Source organism: Lingula anatina, chromosome 6, assembly GCF_051362555.1.
Source record: "Lingula anatina isolate TDL-2025a chromosome 6, LinAna3.0, whole genome shotgun sequence".
Lineage (NCBI taxonomy): Eukaryota > Metazoa > Brachiopoda > Lingulata > Lingulida > Lingulidae > Lingula > Lingula anatina.
In genome coordinates, this window is record NC_141772.1 from 10,580,284 (window position 1) to 10,601,849 (window position 21,566).

Sequence of the window (21,566 nt, forward strand, 5' to 3'; positions counted from 1 at the left end):
GAGGTTTTCTGATTGGCGCCGCTGGATCTCGGTTCACAAAGTCCTGCTTTGATTTTAAGTCCAATTTCCAGGGGATTTTTTTTCAACCACAGAATCCCATACGACCACTCGTCAGTTTTGATAACATCGAAGGTATTCACATAATATGTTCTCTATGATTAGGTGTAATTGTCCCAAAAGTGCTTGACTGAAATAGATAATTTCATTGTGATGTGGTTTGGGTGGAATAAATGTCAGGCCGAATTATATCGTTTAAAGTTCATGCTTTATTTGTCCCCCATGTAGCCGCAGCTTACTGTTATTCCAGTTTTTGTTAGGGTGCACGCAAAACAGCGCGAACAATTACTCAGTAATAACGTCTGTTTCCCCGCACTGGAGTTGACGAATTATATTTTATTTCTGCTGAATATGACCACAGTATTAAGAGAGAGAGAGAGAGAGAGAGAAAGAGAGAGAGAGAGAGGGAGAGAGAGAGAGAGAAAGAGAAAGTATTCATTGCCTCATTCTCTACATGTACACGTATGTGTTATTGTGCGTGTGCCTGTATGTGTGTGTGTGTGTGTGTGTGTTTGTGTGTGTGTGTGTGTGTGTGTGAGAGAGAGAGAGAGAGAGAGAGAGAGAATACAGTATATAGTCTCATTATCTTACACGTATAGTGCACATATTCGGGTGGGGTGAAAAAAGTTTTGATCAGTGATTCTATAGCATCGACAAATAAATCACGCTTTCAGACTTTAATGTATGACATAAAACACAAGCTTTATTCTTACCGACTTCTCTGGGTATTAAGTTTCCAAATATTACAATGGAGTAACATATATTCAAGCATACATAAATCATTAATGCAAAACCGCGATAGCTTTACATTTTGATATTCTAAGCACAATTCCTTGTAAATGCATTCACTTTTTGTTCTTCTGAGAAAATCTAAATAAAAAGCTACACGTAGGCACGTTAACCTCGAGTTACCTCTGCAACAAAAAGCTGTCTTGGAAAATGCCAGAAATTTAATGTGGCTTTCTAAGCACCGTTGCTTTATCGCGACAAGCAATGCACAACTGTATCGTGTAACTAGGTTTTATTCTCGCCTAATTCAACAGTTCGATTATACGAAACAACGCTGGTATAAATGCTAGCTTTCAAACCCTCGGAGATTATCCTTTGAATACCATTTTAACTACTGAATGTTAAATACTAATATATCAAACATAAGTATAAGTGACAGACGCCCATAAAATATACAAGATATGGTATAACACCACGTTTATGATATGCATATACCACAAAGAAAGATTCGATATCTGTTGCAAATACAATACAATATAAATGGACTTCTGTTCAATACGGCAGTACTACGTTTCATTTAGTTGTAGTGCTTCTAAAGGCACATTTGACAAGTTTTCTGACATGGATCCCCTCTTTATGACAAATGAGCTTGGAATTGCCATTTGGGAGTTGGAAAAAAAGATTTCTGTTGCCATCAACATGCTCCGTTCTCACTAAATACCACTTTGGTGAGTTCGAAACTCTCAGTGCTTAGGCATTTGGTTTTTTTTTTTTTCATGCCTTTTTTTCTTCTTGTCTTAAACTTTAAAAAACACAGTAATAGAGATTGCTAAAACTAACATCATGTAGAAATGGGATTTTCATTAGGGGTTCATTGGTTGAGAAAGAAGTAGCTTATACATCTAACCCTAGATCAGGGACTGCCTTCAGTCTGTATGAAGTAAAACCTACCTCAGAAAACATTCATAAAAGACTGTTTCTTAATTTGCTACTTAAAGTTCAGTTTAACAATACGTAGGTGCTGGTTATTTATAACAAACAGACCAACTTCGGCCAAAAAAGAGGCCCACAAATGGACACTTTTGTCAAACCTTTAAATTCATTTTTTTGTATTCGACAACTTTGAAGTTAACTAACTTATGCACTGCAAGTTAGCCTCAGACTTTTCGAATACAATTCTTGAGGCCCAGTCTCCTACATTTGGTTTCAAGACATCTCCTTTCAATCTTGTTTTATTCCTAAGAGATCAATATTCATTTGGAAAACACGGCGACCTGCAGACAATTAACAGGTCAAAATCAACCAAGAGAAATGACAGATGATAGATGAATTGTTCTTATGATTTCTACTACTTTTGCCCTTTCATAACAATAGCACTAAATATCACATATCTCACAAGAAAAAAAAACCAACACCATCGTGTAAAATGTTCATGTACAATATAATGTTCGCTAGATAACATGCCAAGTGTAATGAGGCTTATACGTTTACATCGAGGGTAACAATTCATCACGACTTGTTAAGTGAAACCTCACATTTTTGCCCATGCTTGCAAGTATACCGTGTATTAAACATCGTCTTACGAGTGATTTCTACCTTAATCAGAAGGCCAGAATTGCCCAAAAATTTGGAACGATTCCAATGGCTTTTAAACATCGTTTTACATGTATTTTTCTATCGTCGCAGTTCTCCCACTACCTACGAACACGAAAGCGACAACAAATGTATCAGGAATTCTATCAAGCAAGCATGTGCACGTATTGATGCAAACTTCCTCAAATGGGAGATAATACATTAACGTTACAAAACTCCTGACAGGTGTTTGTGCTGTGCAAGATCACTAAGTAATTGTGATGATACAAGTGTACCTTGAATGCCTACACCTCCACATCAGCGTGTTTCACGTCACCTGTGGTGGATTTAGACACGGTTTCGTCAGTTAGGGAGAAGCTCTCTTCTATAACTCTTCCGTCGGTGCACCTGGGTGCCCTCTTCCGCCTGGGAGAGCACTTAAATAATCTTTTACAGATCAATGATACCGAGTCTCGGATGGCGGTTTGAAAGTCGCTTGAAACTATGATAAACATGACGAAGTTTAGGACGAATCGGAGCTGCCCTAGGTGAGAGAAAAGCTTCTGTAGCGAATACTCGTAAGGGCTGGGCTGAAACCCCATGTCTCCATAGACCATCTGCAGAGAATAGAACCACAGCTTTATACAGTGGTCTGGCAATGTGGTGACAACATGCAGAAGGACAAGACACATGGCGACGATAGTCATGTCAGAACTGTGGACGCTGTTAGCCATTTGAGTCCCCAGGGAGGCGCCGTCTGCAGGCGTGTTTCTGACGTAATGCGTGCGAACCTGCCCGCATCCGTTACTGACAGAATTGGCATTTTGCCTGAAACTTGGGCATAGATCAGAGACTTTCTTTTTCACTATTAAGGCAATTAGGATCACGAGAGTTAGGTCGGGCATCAGTATGGTCACCACAGTTTGTATTTTATCAATAAAAGCAAGTTCTGGGTCATAGGGGACTAATAGCATGCACATACCCTGTATCACGCCTGACATCCAGGTGACATGCATGAACATCACAATGGCCAGAACGGTTAATCCGGTAATTACAAACTTGCTACGGATGACCGTGCACATTTCTTTCGCCTTGCTCGGCCTGCACGTGCTAATGTACACATCAGTCAAGAAGGCCACGTTGAACCATATGGATAGGAAATGAAAGATATAATTGCATGATAGAAATAGCTGACAGAAGCCTTCTTCCAGATAAAAGCTTATATGAATTCGCGGAAGCCACATGATGAGAAGTGTCATCATGAAGCCGGTGTCGGCCGCTGTCACTGCCGCTAAATAATGCGACGACGAGAATCGCCGCAGCGTTGTATTGCGACTGAATATCACGGACGATATTAGGTTGACGCAGCACCCTATAGCGGCAAGACAAGGAACATAGTAATCCTCCAGTCCTTTGAGGACAGGAGCCGGAAGTATAGTGTCATGGGTTGGTACTGACTTGTTGTCAGAGCCAGAGAAATGATACTTTAGAAGTGTGTCGTTATCATCCATCTTACTGTTTCTGTATCATTTGGTTGACAGTATTTGTTATCTGTAGCCAGGAGAGAGATTTCGAACCGGCCTGGGGAGCACACTGATAGTTTGTTGTTGTCTAAGTATGCTGCTCCTGATCAGAAAGGCCCCTGTCTGTTGTTGATCTCTTGGTAGCAGCATTGCTCCTCGTGCTTTTGTAAATACATGCACATATCGTTCCTTCCTTGCCAACTCTATACAACTTATGCGTTACCACTTATATATGGTCACGAATGGACGTGTTAGGTAATTAGAATGTTCTAAGGAAATTGCATGGTCTAATATTGAAACACGCAATAAAAACACTTTCCATTCGTTGGGCAAATGCACAAAGACACTGCACCATGCAATTCGTCAATTCCTAAGGTTTCTAAATTGTTTTTCCTCTGTTTATAGGCTTGCGCTCAATTGATAATTGTCCAATAGTTTGCCCATACTAAGTCCGCCCACGAGACGCAGTAGACCACTGTTTGCCATAATAAGAAAAGGTATCTTAATTCGCGTCGGTCTGGTAGCCACCCGCTAGCGGTTTGGCTAAAAATGCTTATTTCTGGGGTAGCCACCGGCAAAGAGCTTCAAGTCATACTAACACCATCCTTTTAAGACGGACGTTTTTTTTAAAAAAAAATTTTCTCTTCTCGTTCAATATGTACGGCTGGCTTGATTTCCTTTTTCCTATAAAGTCGGTTTTTAAAATACCAATGTCTGAAAAAGAATGAATCTAGATTGTATTTCGTCACAGTCAATATTATAGAAAAGAAATGCTGCGGTTACGCGTCCTTTAAAACGACTAGTAACGAACAAATGAACAGTTAATACCCAGAAGAGAGAAACTTTAACGACGCGTGTTGCATCTTCCAATGTGCTCATATGCCTATAGCTGTTGTATCCACTATCAACAAAAACACAGTTTAATAATCGCTTATAGCGAAAAGAACATTGGCATTTTTCACAATATAAGCCACGCTTTAAAGTTGAAAGACAGCGACACCTGAGCTTATGTCTTCATAACGACGGTTCGCCGTGCTCTTTTCCACAACTGCCTCCAAACACCAGTCTAAATATTTTGATCTGATCAGATATAAAATGTATGATTACCGCTTAGGTCACTGCGAGTTTCCAAACACAGTACAGCATCAAACAAAAGCTCCTTTCAGACAAAGTAACTAATACCTCAAATCCTAACCTTTTTTCCCTCTGCGATTTGCAACATGACATTCAAATCCCCTTCTCCTAGTCCCGTTAACGTGCTCGCGATTCTACTGCCAGGAAGAGATATCCGTCATGCCGCGTGACCTCCTCTTATCAGCTATTCCTTTCGTCAGAGTAACGTGGGAATCTCCCTTCACAACATCCAAAAATGTTTAATTCCTTATACGCCCTTCCCTCCCGGGGATACAGTTAGGGGCGCAGTCAGTGCGCGGAGCTACTGCAATTGTAAATCCACACCCAATCCACACCAGTGTCAGACTTGGCTCGTGTCTGCATTATAATGGTGAAGATAACACCGACTGACGTACCACACAGGAGGTATCTTGACACGCGTGCAGACGCAGCCTTAGACCTCCGAAAAGTCCAAATGGCGTCGGCAGATGATCAAACCATTGTTGCTTTAATCAATAACGTAGCTTAAACAAAACTCCTGTTACTTAATAAGGTGCATTGAAGCTATGCGTAGACCTTTTTAAACCGATTAGTTAACCGTGTGGTCTGTATTTTAATCCAGGCAGGTTTCTCTTGGGTCTGAATATATTGATGACGTTCTCACTTTCTCCGAGTCTTTGTCTCACGACTTTAAAGATACACGCAATCGTAAAAACATTATTAACTTTCTACAAAGGCATCATCCAGTTAAAATGTCAGCATAGGAAATATACACTTTGTATTAAAGCTATTGCACTGCGTAAATTCGGAGACCTTCGCATTGCCAATTTGGAAATTATATGCCATGTTTTTATTTAGCAAAACCTAATTTGTATTGGTTGACTAGCGTTAGAAAAGCTATTTGTTTTCGTTGTAGGTATGAAGAAAAGTAATATTTGCAAATTATCGTTTTCTTTTACAATCCAGCGCGGTAATTATGGACTCTCTGTGTGCAATTATCCACAATTTTCCTCATCCTCAAATTACATGTTTTCGCTCTCGTACTTAATTACACTTAGGCAATGTGAAGGTGAAACAGTAGATACAATATGTAATCTAAGGTCGTGTGTATCAAACACTTCTATAGCACATGTAGTTCCTGTAATTATTATTAACTTACTGAACTTCTACCAATGTCCTGCTTGCCTGGGTGCCCGCCCGCTTGACTATACCGCACTACACAAAAGCCTATAGGCATTTTGGACACTGGTGAATCATTCACAATGCATTAGGGGAGACCGGGGCTAGTTGGACCCCGGGGTAAGTTGCCCCCCCCCCCCCCCCATCAACTCTTTTTAATAAAGTTACTTTAAGATGCTAAATTATTTCATTTGGACTCACTGCCGACGCTTTCTTAGCACTGTTGGACACGTTCACTTTACAAAATGAAGTCAATTCTTTTACCCCATAGTTACTTTGTCATAAATTGATAGGGGGCCAACTTACCCCGGGGGCCAACTAGTCCCGGTCTCCCCTGAAGATACGATATCTGTGCTATTGTATTATTGAAGTTTTATCAATAGTAGTCTGTCAATAAACAATATCAATAGTAGTCTGTCAATAAACAATATTGACACTGTCACCAAACAAAATGCAACTGGTCTAGGACGTCACCTCTCGTTATTACATTACGACCTAGAGGCGTTTATTCCCTCATATATAACGTCATAGAAACGTGGCGGGCGTTTGTAGCAACTGCCTCTGTTTGTCGAGTCTGTGTCATGTATTTGAGACGTACTTTATTCTGTTTCACCAAAAATGCATGTATTTATGCCAAAAATTAATGCACAAAATGAAGAAACGCTGGATTCACATTATCCGCAGGGTGGAAGCCGTCAGAGACGTAAACCAAAGGTGACTAGGAGCATTTATCTTTGCTTTCTGTTGTTATCATTAGGCATTAGGCCTACAGAAGGTAGACCTATCACACTATCTAGTTTGGGTTTATTGATTTCTTGTTTAACTTGGTATATGAATGTTAGACACGAAATGTCTCATTTGACAGAATAACTTCCCGGGAAATCATGTGATTACTTTCACCATGATTAAAAGTAGGCCTTTGCCTTATTGCCCTTTTTATCGTTCGCGTTCAATCGAATTAGGTTTTTTTTAAATGCAAATGCTTCTTATAACACAGAATGTAGTTCGCATATAAACAATTAAGAAAAGAAAGCCCTGTGTTGAACAAAAATATCAGAGATGCTCAACAAAATTCCGTCTGACTGTCCACATTACATGCGCAAGACGGAACTTGACTGTAAATGTCAGAATAATGTTAACCCTTCCATTTGAAGTCAAATTACACTTTGACGGTTGCTACAATACTGTAGATGTGTGTGTGTGTGTGTGTGTGTGTGTGTGTGTGTGTGTGAGGAGGGGGGGTAACCACTAACATAGTGATGAGGGAGGATTCGCCTTGTTTCTTGACTGATTTGGGTGAAAGATACCAGGGACCTCCCGCATCCCCACCCCTACTTCAAGGCACGCCTATGTATGGTAGTGAATGTGAGGCGATTTTTACCAGATATTGGCTGGGCATAGGAAACCCCATCACAGGGAACCTTTCGCACCCCAGCTACCAGATCGGGGGATAATCACTGGGGCCTCCGTAAGCAAAAAAAAACCACTAGATGACAAAACCACTAATCTGGAAGAAAAGCCGAGAGCGGAAAAAAGCACACCGATTTGACCAGAGTAAGCGATAACTTCCGCAGAGGCTAACGTTTTTTTTTTTTTTTTTTGGACAAAGAAATAACGTATCGACATCATGCATCAAAGATAAAACACTTAAAGTGTCTTTATTAACGATTAACCCATTTACCATCATTGCACGAAAAGCAACGAAAAACTTCATTTGCCGAAAGTGAAATGTGCTATTTGTTGTGCTCCTTTTACGTTTCAATAAGAATTCAATTGAGATCGACATAATCATAGTCGCAACAAAATGATAATAAAAGTAACAAAACGATAAGTTTTGCCTTACTGTGTTCTTACTGTATTTGGACATTTTGACCCCATCGTTTTAGGCGTACTGCGACAGTGAGGTCCTAGGGGTGGACTATAGCTTCTCTTTTACTCACCTACACATGTATGCAAATATTTTCGTTTTAAAATTTGTTTCTGTAAGTGGTTTAGATAGTAAATCATTTGGTTGATTTTTTTTATCAATTTATTTAAGGACCCATGCATTCACAAATATCCCATTTTCTATTTTTCCATTTACATATCTATTCATTTACGTAATTCAAGTTAAATTATCTCTTTTCTATTTCTGCTTTAGATATCGAGCAGTCTTCCATTGCCCCGATGATGGAAGAAGCGGACACTTTGAAGGACATGTCTCTCATTCACCAGGACCACGAGATGCTACTGCAAAGTCTGAAAACAATGCTGGATCGACTGTCACTCTCTTGGGATTCCTATCCAGCTAACACCAGATACATTCTTCAGTGCGGTAGACATCAGATGGTGACATTGCTGCAGAGGAGAAACTCTGGGTTTTCCTAATCGAGCATAGCAGTAGCACGCTGAATATAAACATGTACAAAACAGTAGATAAGCACTGAAACGCCTTGTTATCAGAAAAAATGTGAAAAAAAAAGTAAAAAAGAGTGTGAAAATGATAATATAGCTGAATTTTTGTCTTTTCGAGTACACGTATGAGTTTATTCAGGGATGCTTGACAGAATAAGAATTGTAAAAAAAAATGTGTAAATGTGTGAAAAAGATCCTGAAAAAACTCCTTTAAAATTATTCATTTTTATTTTCTTCTACGATTTCATTATACAACATGTAATTATTTGCCCATCTAAGTAAGACAGACCTGCCTTTGTTCCTCCCCTCTCGCCTGTTTCCCTGTAAGGACCAGCTCAGGTATATGTTGTCTCGTCCAGTAACAACGCTTATGACATAAAATAAGAAAATAAATAGAAAAAAAGAAAATGAGATAAAGAAAAAAGAAAAACAAACACACCCTTAGTAAGCTTACTGTTGAGATGGATCGCACCAAGCAGGGTCTACTATGCTCGACTGGATCCCTATTTCAATCTGTTTTTTACTTTATATAGAAAAGTGAAAAATGCTGCCTGAGATGGAATGTCATCAAGCCATACAAAAGAAAAAAATTGACTAACAAATGCACAGCAGCGGGAACGACGTCGATACAACACGACTACATAAGATATGACCAATAGTTACTGTATATAACGAGCACGTATAAAATTCCGAATATAACAAGTTTCTGTTGCAGCGTCACACCAGAAAACCGACATTTTATTGTTCCGTCTTGTTTTCATTTTACTCAACTCCTTGACGTGTGAAAAGTGCCATTATTAAGGTGTATGTCTTATTGAAATGTTTCTGTGCAATGGCGTTGTTTTCAAAGATGTTGTATTTGGACGCCAGACAATTGTATTCCCTCTACGTGTTCAATGCTCTCCTTTTCTGTAGCAAACAAGGCTCGTGGTGCACTGGTAAAAACAACCGCCCGTCTTTCTCGATCATGCCCTTTTTCCATTTCAACATTACTAACATCGGTCTGGTCATTGATTCAATGCCGTTCATAACTAACAGTTTCTGCAGGGACATTATGACGTCCTTGCTTTCGTACAACCGGGAAACAGTTTCTGAAAACACAGCGATCATGAAGTTTAGTGCTATGATCGCTACAAATGCAACATAGCCGATATGCATGTACATCACAACGAGTACAAAGGGCGGTTTCACGCCTTTTGTGACATGCACCATGTTCAGTATCATTTTGGATAGAGTGTAGATACTGGACGACCCATCTTTGAAATCTGCACTGCATTCACTTCGAAAGAAAGAATAAAACCCAGGCATAAACCAAAACATGCACACCGATCCAAGTAGACCTACGTAGAGGAAGTCGAAAAGAAGATGTCGGCCAAGTTGAACGTAGTGTCCTAGCTTTGGGAACAGTTGAAGTACGTAATGGATGTCCATCATATTCATAGCGCCGGCCGTTGCTAAAAACATAAGGATGAATGCCTTTACATCGTCTGACTTGTCATTTTGTATTGACAGAAGAAAAGACAAAACGATAAAAACATCCCTGAAGAAATTTACGACTCTGAAAAAACGAACGCTCACGATGGTGTTTTGCCTGTTGCAAAGTGCGAAGAAATACATGGCGTACTGCTTGTGATTTAAAACTCTCGTTTTGCAGATGGTTAGTAAAATTGTCCCTATTACATATAGAATGTTGATGCAAGAAAAAGTTAGACAAATGTAGATGCTTATTTGTCCTATCTGCCATTGCATTTTGACAAACATGTCGTTGTGCAGGTCCTTCTTGCAATCCAAAACAGTATCATTATTTATAAAGGTCGCCCAAGTCACGTCCTCGTCTTGAAATATATCATTAAACCAAATGTATATGACGGCAAACCAGACCAGCATGGCATAGATCACGGTAATTGTGTCCGTTACAAGCAACAAGATCCACAAGCTTGAGACGCTGTTGCTGATCATCGTTGATATGACCGGCGATGCCATGAAAGAATACAGAGCTGGATCCTTCAGCACGTTCTTATCGAATGCTGCTATGGCCTTTCTCGGTGCTATCATGTAGCGGCTCCAAGATTCGTTGGAATTTGTCACGTGGTACTCTGTGAGGTCGTACCACGTGATTAAGTCAAAACCACGTGTAACTTGTGGAAATCTGTAAATCCCCTCTGTATCTAGTATGATCAAAGCCATTGTTAGCGAAGGTAGAATGGTAGCCAATTCCAGTGGACGAAGTCCAGTTTCGTCCACTTGGTGGAGAAGGACCTTCATGGTGTTGCGTGACAACGTGTCGTTTAGGTAGCCATACATACGTCTGTGCACGGCATCTTGACCAGGCCATTTATGGTTTGCCCAGACCAGTGCGTGTATAATGTTGGATCCTTTGTCATCAACAGTAAGAATATTGACGTCGTATTTCAGCAGCACGCCAAAGCAGTGAACGGCTCCGTAAACAACCGTCAGAGATATGGGGGCAGAGAAAGCGGGAGTTTCAAGCCGATGGAGAGCAGGCTGCTTGAAACTGGCTTTTCTTTGATTTTCATACACGAACGGAGTGTTCACTAGGCGTTTGATGTCCAGAGGAGACAGTTTTCCCAAGCACGCTTCTAGTTCTGCAGCGTTGTCTGTGATCAATATGTCGTACAGGTACCATACAGTCTCCAATGCTGGGTACCCAGGTTTTGATGTAACATTAACCTTTTTAACGATACTACTTTTTAACTGACTTTTTGCGGGTCTAATGGAGATATGCTCTTCAAGACCGAGTTCTGGTTTTTCCGCATCAAGTGAATAAGAATCGAGACTGCAGATCTCAGTTGCATCATCCAGGCTCATAATGTTGTTTGGCGAACCGATGGCAGTGGCATTTGAATGTTGTCTGTGTTGCTAAATCCAGTTCTTTATGTTCGTATTCATGGATAAATTATTGGAATGACTTATTTTGCTCTTGCTTAAAGTATATTCCCACGACTCATGGGTTCCTTTTTATGTTTTATAATCCTGGAAAAATAAAGGACATTTGACTTGTAAGGGAAGCTGCAGCGCGAATAGTAAATATTTTTCATCTTGTAAACGATTTATATTTTGACACTTACACCATGCGTCATTGTCACATATCTTTTTCAAAGAACAGCGTCAAGTACGTAGTTTGTTAATATTTGACATGCTTAACGATCGATACCTAACATGACGTTTACGTAGTCGAGTGACAACGTGACCGCAAAAAAATATCGGAAAGCTCCTACAAATTTAAGCGACTTTCTGGTGGATTGTATTTACACACCAATTTATTGAGATTATACAGAATTGCCAAACAAAAGGATCATTGTACGGTTTAATTGTGCCATTAATCAATCTGAAAGGAAGCTGGCTTAACCAAATACCATCGACAAATTAAAGTCACGTTACAAGCATACACTGTTACGTGATAATTTAAGAAAACCTTTTACTTTTGCATTTTCAAATATTTTTTATTCTGTGATATTAAAGCATTCACTGATTTACAAAGTTGTGTATGGTCACCGTTATCGAACTTCTTATATAGTTAATATGCAAATAAATTACATTCTGAATGACCCATTTGTGCACGTGTGAAAGTGATTCCACATTGTGGTTGGTGCCTCATCCTCGTTATCGGTATTCACCTTCCGTTTTGCTTCAGATCACTACAAAGCCATCATGTAAGACATTACTTACGAGGCCGCAGAAGTCACAGTGGGCAGAAGAAACATCCTTCTTGGATTTCACTCGAAATACGCTGGCTGGGGGAGTCGAAAGCAATACGAAAAGAACGTCGAACATAGGACGGCGGGAAGAATGGTGGAGACAAATGACGACATCGACCTAAATTTTCAAAGCCCAGAGATGAGCAAGACGAGTCACAAGAAGGCAAAGGTTTAAAATGCTTGTTTAGAAGTATGCAGACCTCACTTGCGATGATTGGTACGACTACATCACCGATTCATTCTACTCTGTAAAAAACGCTGTAAAAAACGAGGATGAAGACTGCAGGTAGCCCGGGGCAGCGGGGCCGGTGACGGGTTAAAATAATCGGCGGGTGGCTGGCAAAAAAAAAAAAAAAAAAAAAAAAAAAAGAACCTGGCGGTCAAGACCAGGACAGGACAACCCAGTATAAGACAAGGCAGGCTGGAGGCGCCGCCTTTTGCTGTTGATAAATCGGGAACGTTTCCATCATTATTTGGTAAATCCTGACACTTGAATTTTTGTGAATTTGCATGCAAAATGTAAACAAATTAAGAAAATGCGTATCTGTGACAACATGATGTGTGTTTTTGCATTTTTCTATTTTTATCGATTAGATCTAGTAAAGTCTTCCTGAATAATAAACTCAGTATTGACAAACTTTCACCAAACAAAGTGCAACTAGTCTATGACGTCACTTCTCGTTTTACGCTTCGTCATTGAGACGTTTAGTCTCCGTTACGTCATAGAAGCGTGGCGGGCGTTTGTAGCAACTGTCTTTGTTTGTCGAGATGACAACTAATTTGAGACATATATTACTCTGTTCCACCCAAAATGCCTGTATTTTTGCCGAAAATTAATGCACAGAATGAAGAAACGCTGGATTCGCATCATCCGCAGGGAGCAAGCCGTCAAAGGCGTAAACCAAAGGTGACTTAGCTAGAGCATTTAATAATGCATTCTATTTTTGTATAATAGTAGGTAGACCGGTCACGATATCCAGTTTGGGTTTATTGAATTCTTGTATAACTCGGTATATAAACTTTAGACACAAAATGCCTGATTTGGAATGATAGCTTCCCGATAAATCATGTGATTACTTTCAACACGATTAAAGGTAGGACCATGACCTGCTTTTTTATCGTTCACGATCATTAAAATAGGGTCATTTTTAATGTATATGCTTGTGCTTATTTATACAGTATGGATATATAAACAACTAAGAAAAGATGTCCGTGTTTTGAACAAAAATACCAGAGACGATAAACAAAATTCCATATGATCTACCACATTATATGCGCAAGACAGAACTAGGCTTTGGATGTCAAAATAATGTTTACTTTTCCATTTGAAATCAAAATGCTCTTTGACAGTTGACTGTATAGTAGGCGCATTTATATATGTGTGTGTGCGTGCGTGAGTGTGTGTTTGGAAGGGGAGGGGGTCACCACTAACAAGGTGATGAGGGAGAATTCACCTTTTTTTCTTGAACCTATAACTGATTTGGTTGAAATATGTCAGGGACCTCCCCCACCTCCTTCCCTTCTATGTCTGTGTATTGTAGTGACTATGAGGTAATTTTTCCCAGGGTTTGGCCTCGCATAGAAAACCCCATCATGGCGAACCTTCCGCGCCCCAGTTACCTGAACTGGGGATTATCACAGGGGCATCCGTAAGCAAAAAGCCCCAAGATGACAAAACCACTCATCTGGAGGAAAAGCCGAGAGAGGAAAAAAAGCACACCGATTTGGCCAAAGTAAGTGATAACTTCCGCAGAGGCTAACGTGTTTTCTGACAACGAAATAACGTATCGACTTTATGTACCAAAGATAAAAACACTTTAAGTATCTTTAATAAAGATTTACCCCTTTGTCATCATTGCAAAAACTTAAGTAAAATGTGCTATTTATTGTGCTCCTTAAATGTTACAATAAGAATTTAATTGATAGCGACGCCAGTATAGTCATTATCAAATGGGAATAAAAGGAACAAAACGATTTGTTTCACTTCACTGTGTTCTAGACATTTGGCCCCCATCTTTTCCCCAACCTGTGGTTCCGACCAACAAGAATTAAGCTGAAGCATGTGCAACTCGAAATTGAAGGGCACGATATGCAGACGCCGACACCGAAACCTCTGTCCATACCACGGAAAGCTGCTGTGAGTAGAAGAACTAGTAGGCAAAGCATTTCATAAAGTCCGCGACAATAGGGTCCTCGGGGTGGGCTATAGCTTTAATTTTACTCACCTAAACATGTATGCAAACATTTTCGTTTCAAAGTTTGTTTGTGTTAGTAAGTGGTGTAGATAGTTTATCACTTTGGTTGAGCTTTCCGTTAATTCAATTACGTATTCAGCCATTCACAAATATATCCATTTTTTTCATCTAGATAGAGTTCCTATGTACATACTTCAAGTAAAAATATATTTTATTTTATTTCTTCCTCAGCTATCGAAGCAGCCTTCCCTTCCTCCGATGCTGGAAGAAGAGGAGGCTTTGGAGGACGTGTCTCTCATTCAAGAGGACCACGAGATGCTGCTGCAGGGACTGAAAACAGTGCTGGATTGTCACTCACTGGGGATTCCTATCCAGGTAACACCAAATACACTCTCCACTGCGGTAGACACCCGAAGATGAAAATGCTGCAGAGGTTTTCCCCTTGATCATAGCAGTAATATGCTGCATGCACGTACAAAAATCAGACAAACCTGGATACGACTTTTTAATTAGACTATAAAAATAACAAATTGAGAGTGGAAAGGATGATTCTTCTCAGGAACATTTACCTTTTCAAGCACATGCTTTATTCAGGGACGATATGACAGAACTAAAAACTGGGAGTGGAAAAGAGATAAAAGGCAGGGTTCCATTCATCATTCATTTTATTGTTTGTTTTACTTTATTTTATTTTTGATGATTTCATTTTACAACACACACAAGCACACACGCACACACACACACACACATATATATATATCCCTCTTATTAAGATGAAACAAGAAAATAAATGGAAAAAAATGAAAAAATAAGATTAAGAGGAAAAACAATCAACGGTAAACTGTTCTTGTTGAGATAAGTCACAGCAAGCAATCGGCTGCGTTAATCTGAATCTCGATGTTTATCTTTGTTCTACCAGATCAGGAAGAGGGACTTCGTCCCCGGCCGTGTGGCCAGGCCGGTCTTCCACTGTGAACGGTGTATGGAGCACTGGCTGAGACAGGGGAACCTGCCCCAGGACTGTACGCGGAAAGCCTCGCACGTTGCTGGGCCAGAGTTTATCTTAACAAACCGCACGACACGCTTGATTCGGGTAAGTTCGCCTCTTAATGTTGTTCCTCTAGTCAGCAAATGTCCCTTACTTTGTCCTAAAATGTGACATATTATGATTACGTTGCCGTATCTTTTTCAGGTTAGTTCATCGCCCGGTGTATTGACTATTGTAATGGCTAGAGCCTATTTATCGGCGACAAATTTCCATAACGAAACACATGTATGGCGAGTTAACATACAGGCTGACTTTATGTCGTAATTATACACTTACAAGGCTATATTCATCCTTACTTCTAGAGTTTACACTTAAGACGAGAGCAAGTGCACGCAGCGAAGGTGACTGTCTCTCAGACCAGTGAACTGCTTCAGAATGCGACGGACGCAGACAAGATACTCAGATATCAAAGGAAACAAAAACGTCCCCAGCACCCCGTCGGCCTTTACCAAGAGTACAGTGGTAGGTACAGTCCCATAACACCTCTGGTACAATGTTTTAATAAAAAAAACATCAGAAGTACTAGCAGCACCAAAACACGCAACAACAATAGGGTTCTCATACTTCGAAGCATTCGAAGCAGGAATTACAAACCACGTCATTACGGACGCTTTGACCTCGCTATTACAGCTTACGAAAATGTGAGGAATAATTGTCAAAAATATCATGCTTTTAGTGAGTCCATGTGCATCAAACACTCTTATTTGTTTAGTTAGCAATGCAGGAATGCAAATTATGCAGACTGTTTGCACTTCGTCGTTTGCAAAACATGAATAAATCAATAATAATAATAATAATAATAATAATAATAATGGTAATTCGCCATTATACAATTCAAAGAAAAAGTATGGTACAATAGTTTACAAATATTTGCAATGGCATAAATTTAAGATCCTTAATTACCTTGTAGGCCTATCTAATATCAATTATTGACACAGCCTAGTGCATTCTACATGTATGTGCATTCTTAAAAGTTGTTCACATTTTACTAATTTACATGCCTGTTTCGTAAACCGTTATGTTCAATTTTAATGTGCACAGAAAAGCAAAATAAAATCCCGCAGACAGTTTGCCTAAGATGGCTAAATATATACATTACACGGTGTATTTTAAAGGAAGTGGACACAGACTTCACAGACGAAGTCAGGGAAGCTTTGAAAAACATCGACTCAGCAGTCGGTATGCATTGGAAGACGATTCGGACATTGGGTTGAATCTGGCGGACGAAATCTCTTGGATGGAATCATTGGAACGCATCGAAAAACAGCCACCAGGGGTGGGCGAAAAAGACGATTTCGGAAAAAAGGGTCCACCTGGCAGGGGCAGAAAGTTTGACAAGCGGCCGGTCACTGGTACAGAGCCAAGCAGTCGGTCAAGAAATGTCGCCGTTAACATTCCGCAAATGGTGCCCGATGAGAGTGATCTGGAAACAGGTGGGTGGAATTAAAGTGAGGTATTGTTGGTTTTGTTACACGTTGCGTTGCCTCATTACTGTGTCTAAATGAACGCAGTTACTAGCCCAACTAACTATCACGGATTCGGGTTCTGAATGACATAGTGCAAATGATTCACAGTGATAATTTGAATATATTTTGTCGTGATTTCGAATTTGGGCTAAATTTATTTTATGAACATCATGTGGTTGCAATGCAAAGCAATTGTAATACATGTACGTCTTATCCCCTGTTCAGTAAGGACTTATGAATCTGAAGTAACAGTATCCGTTGTTAGAAATGGTACATGTAGAAATCTTTTTTATTTAATTACCTGCAGGTCAAGTAACAGAAAAGATAAGGCCTGCCCGACCGGACAGCCAACGTCAACGCCATTCCAGAAAAGGAAGAATTGTAGATCAACAGTTAGCTGCGTATGGCGATGATGGCGAAGATGATGATGTTGATGCCAATGTTGATTTTGCCATGGCAACTGACAGGTCCTGGATGGAAGATATGGCCATTAAGGCGCAGGCAGAGGTGGATTATGACCAGTGGAAGAAGACGGAGAGTCCCGTGCGGGAGGTCAGCGGGACGGGGGTTGACGAGGTGGGGAGGACGCGGGAATCGAGACCCTTGACTGAGTCCGAGGAGATGCTGTACCCTGGTAAACGCGAGGGTAAGTGGCCGTCTTGGTTTACAAATGTGATTACAAACATATGATAACTCCAAGGTTTTTTATTCAAGTTAGAACAACTAATGGAAAGTCTCTTAATTGAATGTGGTCAATGGTTGGGTGGTGGGGGTGTCGTGGTTCCACTAGACATCCGGCCATTTTATATTCAGGAAGGTAAATATTAATAATCATCAAATTGTTTTGTATAATTAGTTCTAAGACATAAATTTCAAACACGCAGGTGGTTTGGATATCGCGCCCTGTGATAAGCGAGATGGCCGTTGCCAGTGCGAAAGCCAGTATAATTTGAAATTTCATTTATGCACAGATTCATTCTTATTTTTACATTTAACATTATTATTATTATTATTATTATTTCTAATATTTTGTTTAGGACCATAGGTAATAGGCAAAGAAATAATTGTCAATTCCTCCATTCGTCATGTTCTAACTACTGTGTTTTAACATGTATTTAAAAATACATTGAATCCTATACCAATGTCCCTTCTTAGTTCCGACCACGGGCGACACCAGGTACAGAACACACCCCAAGACGTATGACGAGGCCATAACAGGGGCTACAACATGTGCGTTCGAAGATCGAGACGTCCGACTAGTGCCTCCCAACACCCCTGCCACGTCCGCCGGCAAGGGGGCGTACCGAGATGGAAAGGACGAAAGACCACAGGCAACCGAGCAACCAAGGGACGCTGGGACTAGTATAACAGTTATGTGTGAGTGACATCTGTTTATGGTTTTGTCAACTGAAAAAAAATTTTTTTTTCTCACAAGTATAGTTTTGAAGAGTCTTGTGATGTTTTCAAGCACAATGTACATGCGAGGTACGTGTGTAAGCTCATTTGCGTTATTCATAACAGACAATCTTTGAAAGGATGCCAGTTTCTCTTTTATTGCACGAGACGTCTCAACACAAATATAAAATGTATTCTGCTTACAGAATCAAAAGTAGCTTGAAAGCACAAAAGAGAGAAAGGCTTTGAGACAACATGAATTATAATATTGATAACAAGTGGCTACTAAAGTACAAAAACATATAAAATCCCAGATACAACAAGTTTCTGTGGTACAGTGCCGCCGGAAAGTAACCTTACCAAAAGGCCGCATGGACTCCCAACCCTGCCCCGAATGGTCGAAGAATAGAGGCCGCATGATAATTACAGGGTAGGAGAATCGGCAAGTAATCCTTATCGGACACCCAAATCAGTCGGTTTAACGAACACGCTCTGCTCCTTAATTGCCTCACTTGAGTTTTCTATTATAGCTGATGCATAGAGATTGCTATCGACACGAGCAAACAATACCGTGTTATGTTGTATCAACTGAAACAGAAGCGTCACACCAGAAAACCGGTGATTTATTTTACAGTCCTCCTTTCATCTTATTATACTCTTTGGCGTGTGGAATATGTCATATCATCGAGTTGTTTTAGCGAGGTTTAACTATTAGGTGGTGTTGTTTTCATTGATATGGTATTTGGACATAAGACAATTGTAGTCCGTCTACATGTTCAATGCTCTCCTTTTCTGTAGCAAACAAGGTTCGTGGTGCACTGGTAAAAATAGCCGCCCGTCTTTCTCAATCATGCCTTTTTTCCATTTCAACATTACTAACATCGGTTTGGCTATAGATTCAATGTCGTTCATAACTAACAGTTTCTGCAGGGACTTTAAGACGTCCTTGCTTTCGTACAACCGGGACACAGTTTCCGAAAACACAGCGATCATAAAGTTGACGGCTATGATCGCCACTAAGGCTACAAAGCCGATATGCATGTACATCACAACGAGTACAAAGGGCGGTTTCACGTCCTCCGTGACATGCACCATGTTCAATATCATTTTGGATAGCGTGTAGATACTGGACAATACGTCTTTGAAATCTGCACTGCATTCACTTCGAAAGAAAGAATAAAACCCAGGCAGGAAACAAAACATGCACACCGCTGTAAGAAAGCCTACATAGAGGAAGTCGAAAAGAAGATGTCGGCCAAGTTGAACGTAGTCTCCTAGTTTAGGAAACAGTTGGAGTATATAAATTACGTGCATCATATTCATAGCGCCGGCTGTTGCTAAAAGCCCAAGGATAGATGCCTTTACATCGTCCGACCTGTCATTTTGTATTGACAGAAGAAATGATAAAACAATAAAAATATCCCTGAAGAAATATACGACTGTGAAAAAACGAGCGCTCACGATGGTGTTTTGCCTGTTGGAAAGTGCGAAGAAATAAATTGCGTACTGTTTGTGATTTAAAACTCTCGTTTTGAAGACAGTTAGTAAAATTGTGCCGATGTTATACACAATGTTAAAACAAGAAAAAGTTAGACAAATGTAGACGCTTATTTGTCCTATCTGCCATTGCGTTTTGACAAAAATGTCGTTATGCAGGTCCTTCTTGCAATCCAAAACAGTATCATTATTTATAAAGGTCGCCCAAGTCCCGTCCTCGTCTTGAAATATATCATTAAACCAAATGTATATGAGGGCAAACCAGACCAGCATGGCATAGATCACGGTAATTGCATCCGTGACAAGCAACAAGATCCACAAGCTTGAAACGCTGTTGCTGATCAGCGTCGATATGACCGGCGATGCCATGAAAGAATGCAGCGCCGGATCCTTCAGCACGTTCTTATCGAATGCTGCTATGGCCTTTCTTGGCGCTATCATGTAGCGGCTCCAAGATTCTTTGGAATTTGTCACGTGGTACTCTGTGAGGTCGTACCACGTGATTAAGTCAAACCCGCGTGTAACTTGTGGGAATCTGTAAATCCCCTCTGTATCGAGTATGGTCAAAGCCATTGTTAGCGAAGGTAGAATTGTAGCCAATTCCAGTGGACGAAGTCCAGTTTCGTCCACTTGATGAAGAAGGACTTTCATACTGTCGCGAGACAACGTGTCATTTAGGTAGCCATACATACGTCTGTGCACGTCATCTTGACCAGGCCATTTATGGTTTGCCCAGACCAGTGCGTGTATAATGTTGGATCCTTTGTCATCAACAGTAAGAATATTGACGTCGTATTTCAGCAGCACGCCAAAGCAGTGAACGGCTCCGTAAACAACCGTCAGAGATATGGGGGCGGAGAAAGCGGGAGTTTCAAGCCGATGGAGAGCAGGCTGCTTGAAGCTGGTATTTCTGTTAATGTCATATACGAACGGTGTGTTCACTAGGCGTTTGATGTCCGGTGCCGGCAGATTACCCAACCACGCTTCTAGTTCTGCAGCGTTGTCCGTGATCAATATGTCGTACAGGTCCCATCTGGTCTCCAGTGCTGGGTGCCCAGGTTTTGTTATAACATTCACCTCTTGTGTATTACTGCTCGTACACTGATTTCTTGCGGATCTAATGAAAATATGATCTTGGACACCGACATCAGGATTTCCATGGCCAGGATCTAATGAATACGAACTGAGACTTAAGATGTCAGTGTCATCATTCAGATTCATAATGTTATAACGACTTGAGGTAACAATAAATTTCAGAAGCAGTTGGAATGTTATGCCGTTTTATCCTGATCTGCACATTGAATCAAACGACCAATGGCAGTGGCATCTGAATGCTGTCTATGTCGCTCATTCCATGTCCACTTTATGCTCAATTACAGTTGTGAAAACATTGTTGAGTGATTGATCGTGGTCTTGTTTAAGTATATTCCCGTGGTTCTTGGATACCTTTTTGTGTTTTATAAGCCTGCCAAAATAAAGGGTTATTTGATTTGCAAAGGAAGCTGCGGCGCTGGTAGTAAATATTTCTCATCTGGTAAACGATCGATGGTTTGAAAAGGACACTTATAGCTTACGTCAATGTCATTATTTGAAACAGTGGATATGAAAAATAATGACATTGACAAACCCTAAAAAAGTGAAACACACTTCCACCCTCTGTGAATGAAACAGCTAAACAT

General features: G+C 40.4%; 3 protein-coding genes across 3 annotated transcripts; 1 reads left to right on the top strand and 2 right to left on the bottom strand.

Annotated features, from left to right (window-relative positions):
• Positions 1-740: 740 nt before the first annotated feature.
• On the bottom strand, positions 741-5,806 carry LOC106179269 (uncharacterized). The gene is made up of 2 exons (XM_087016258.1): positions 5,077-5,806; positions 741-4,595 (listed from the first exon to the last, which is right to left on the bottom strand). The coding sequence occupies exon 2, from the start codon at positions 3,867-3,869 to the stop codon at positions 2,664-2,666; it is 1,206 nt and encodes a 401-aa protein (XP_086872384.1). The 5' UTR covers positions 3,870-4,595; positions 5,077-5,806; the 3' UTR covers positions 741-2,663.
• Positions 5,807-7,562: 1,756 nt separating this feature from the next.
• LOC147761121 (uncharacterized) lies at positions 7,563-11,481 on the bottom strand. The gene is made up of 2 exons (XM_087014520.1): positions 8,857-11,481; positions 7,563-8,560 (listed from the first exon to the last, which is right to left on the bottom strand). Exon 1 carries the CDS (start codon positions 11,394-11,396, stop codon positions 9,453-9,455), a length of 1,944 nt encoding a protein of 647 aa, XP_086870646.1. The 5' UTR covers positions 11,397-11,481; the 3' UTR covers positions 7,563-8,560; positions 8,857-9,452.
• A 744-nt stretch (positions 11,482-12,225) lies between these two features.
• Positions 12,226-15,678, top strand: LOC147761122 (uncharacterized). Its single transcript, XM_087015170.1, has 6 exons — positions 12,226-13,193; positions 13,852-14,019; positions 14,286-14,423; positions 14,713-14,856; positions 15,401-15,503; positions 15,674-15,678. Exons 1-6 carry the CDS (start codon positions 13,098-13,100, stop codon positions 15,676-15,678), a joined length of 654 nt encoding a protein of 217 aa, XP_086871296.1. The 5' UTR covers positions 12,226-13,097.
• The last annotated feature ends 5,888 nt before the right edge of the window (positions 15,679-21,566 follow it).

Coding starts and splice junctions, on each gene's coding strand:
- LOC106179269 (XM_087016258.1), bottom strand. CDS start 3,869: ATGGATGATAACGACACACTTCTAAAGTATCATTTCTCTGGCTCTGAC.
- LOC147761121 (XM_087014520.1), bottom strand. CDS start 11,396: ATGAGCCTGGATGATGCAACTGAGATCTGCAGTCTCGATTCTTATTCA.
- LOC147761122 (XM_087015170.1), top strand. CDS start 13,098: ATGCCTGTATTTTTGCCGAAAATTAATGCACAGAATGAAGAAACGCTG. Junction 14,020..14,285: donor AGCACACCGATTTGGCCAAA/GTAAGTGATAAC, acceptor ACTGTGTTCTAG/ACATTTGGCCCCCATCTTTT. Junction 14,424..14,712: donor CCATACCACGGAAAGCTGCT/GTGAGTAGAAGA, acceptor TTTCTTCCTCAG/CTATCGAAGCAGCCTTCCCT.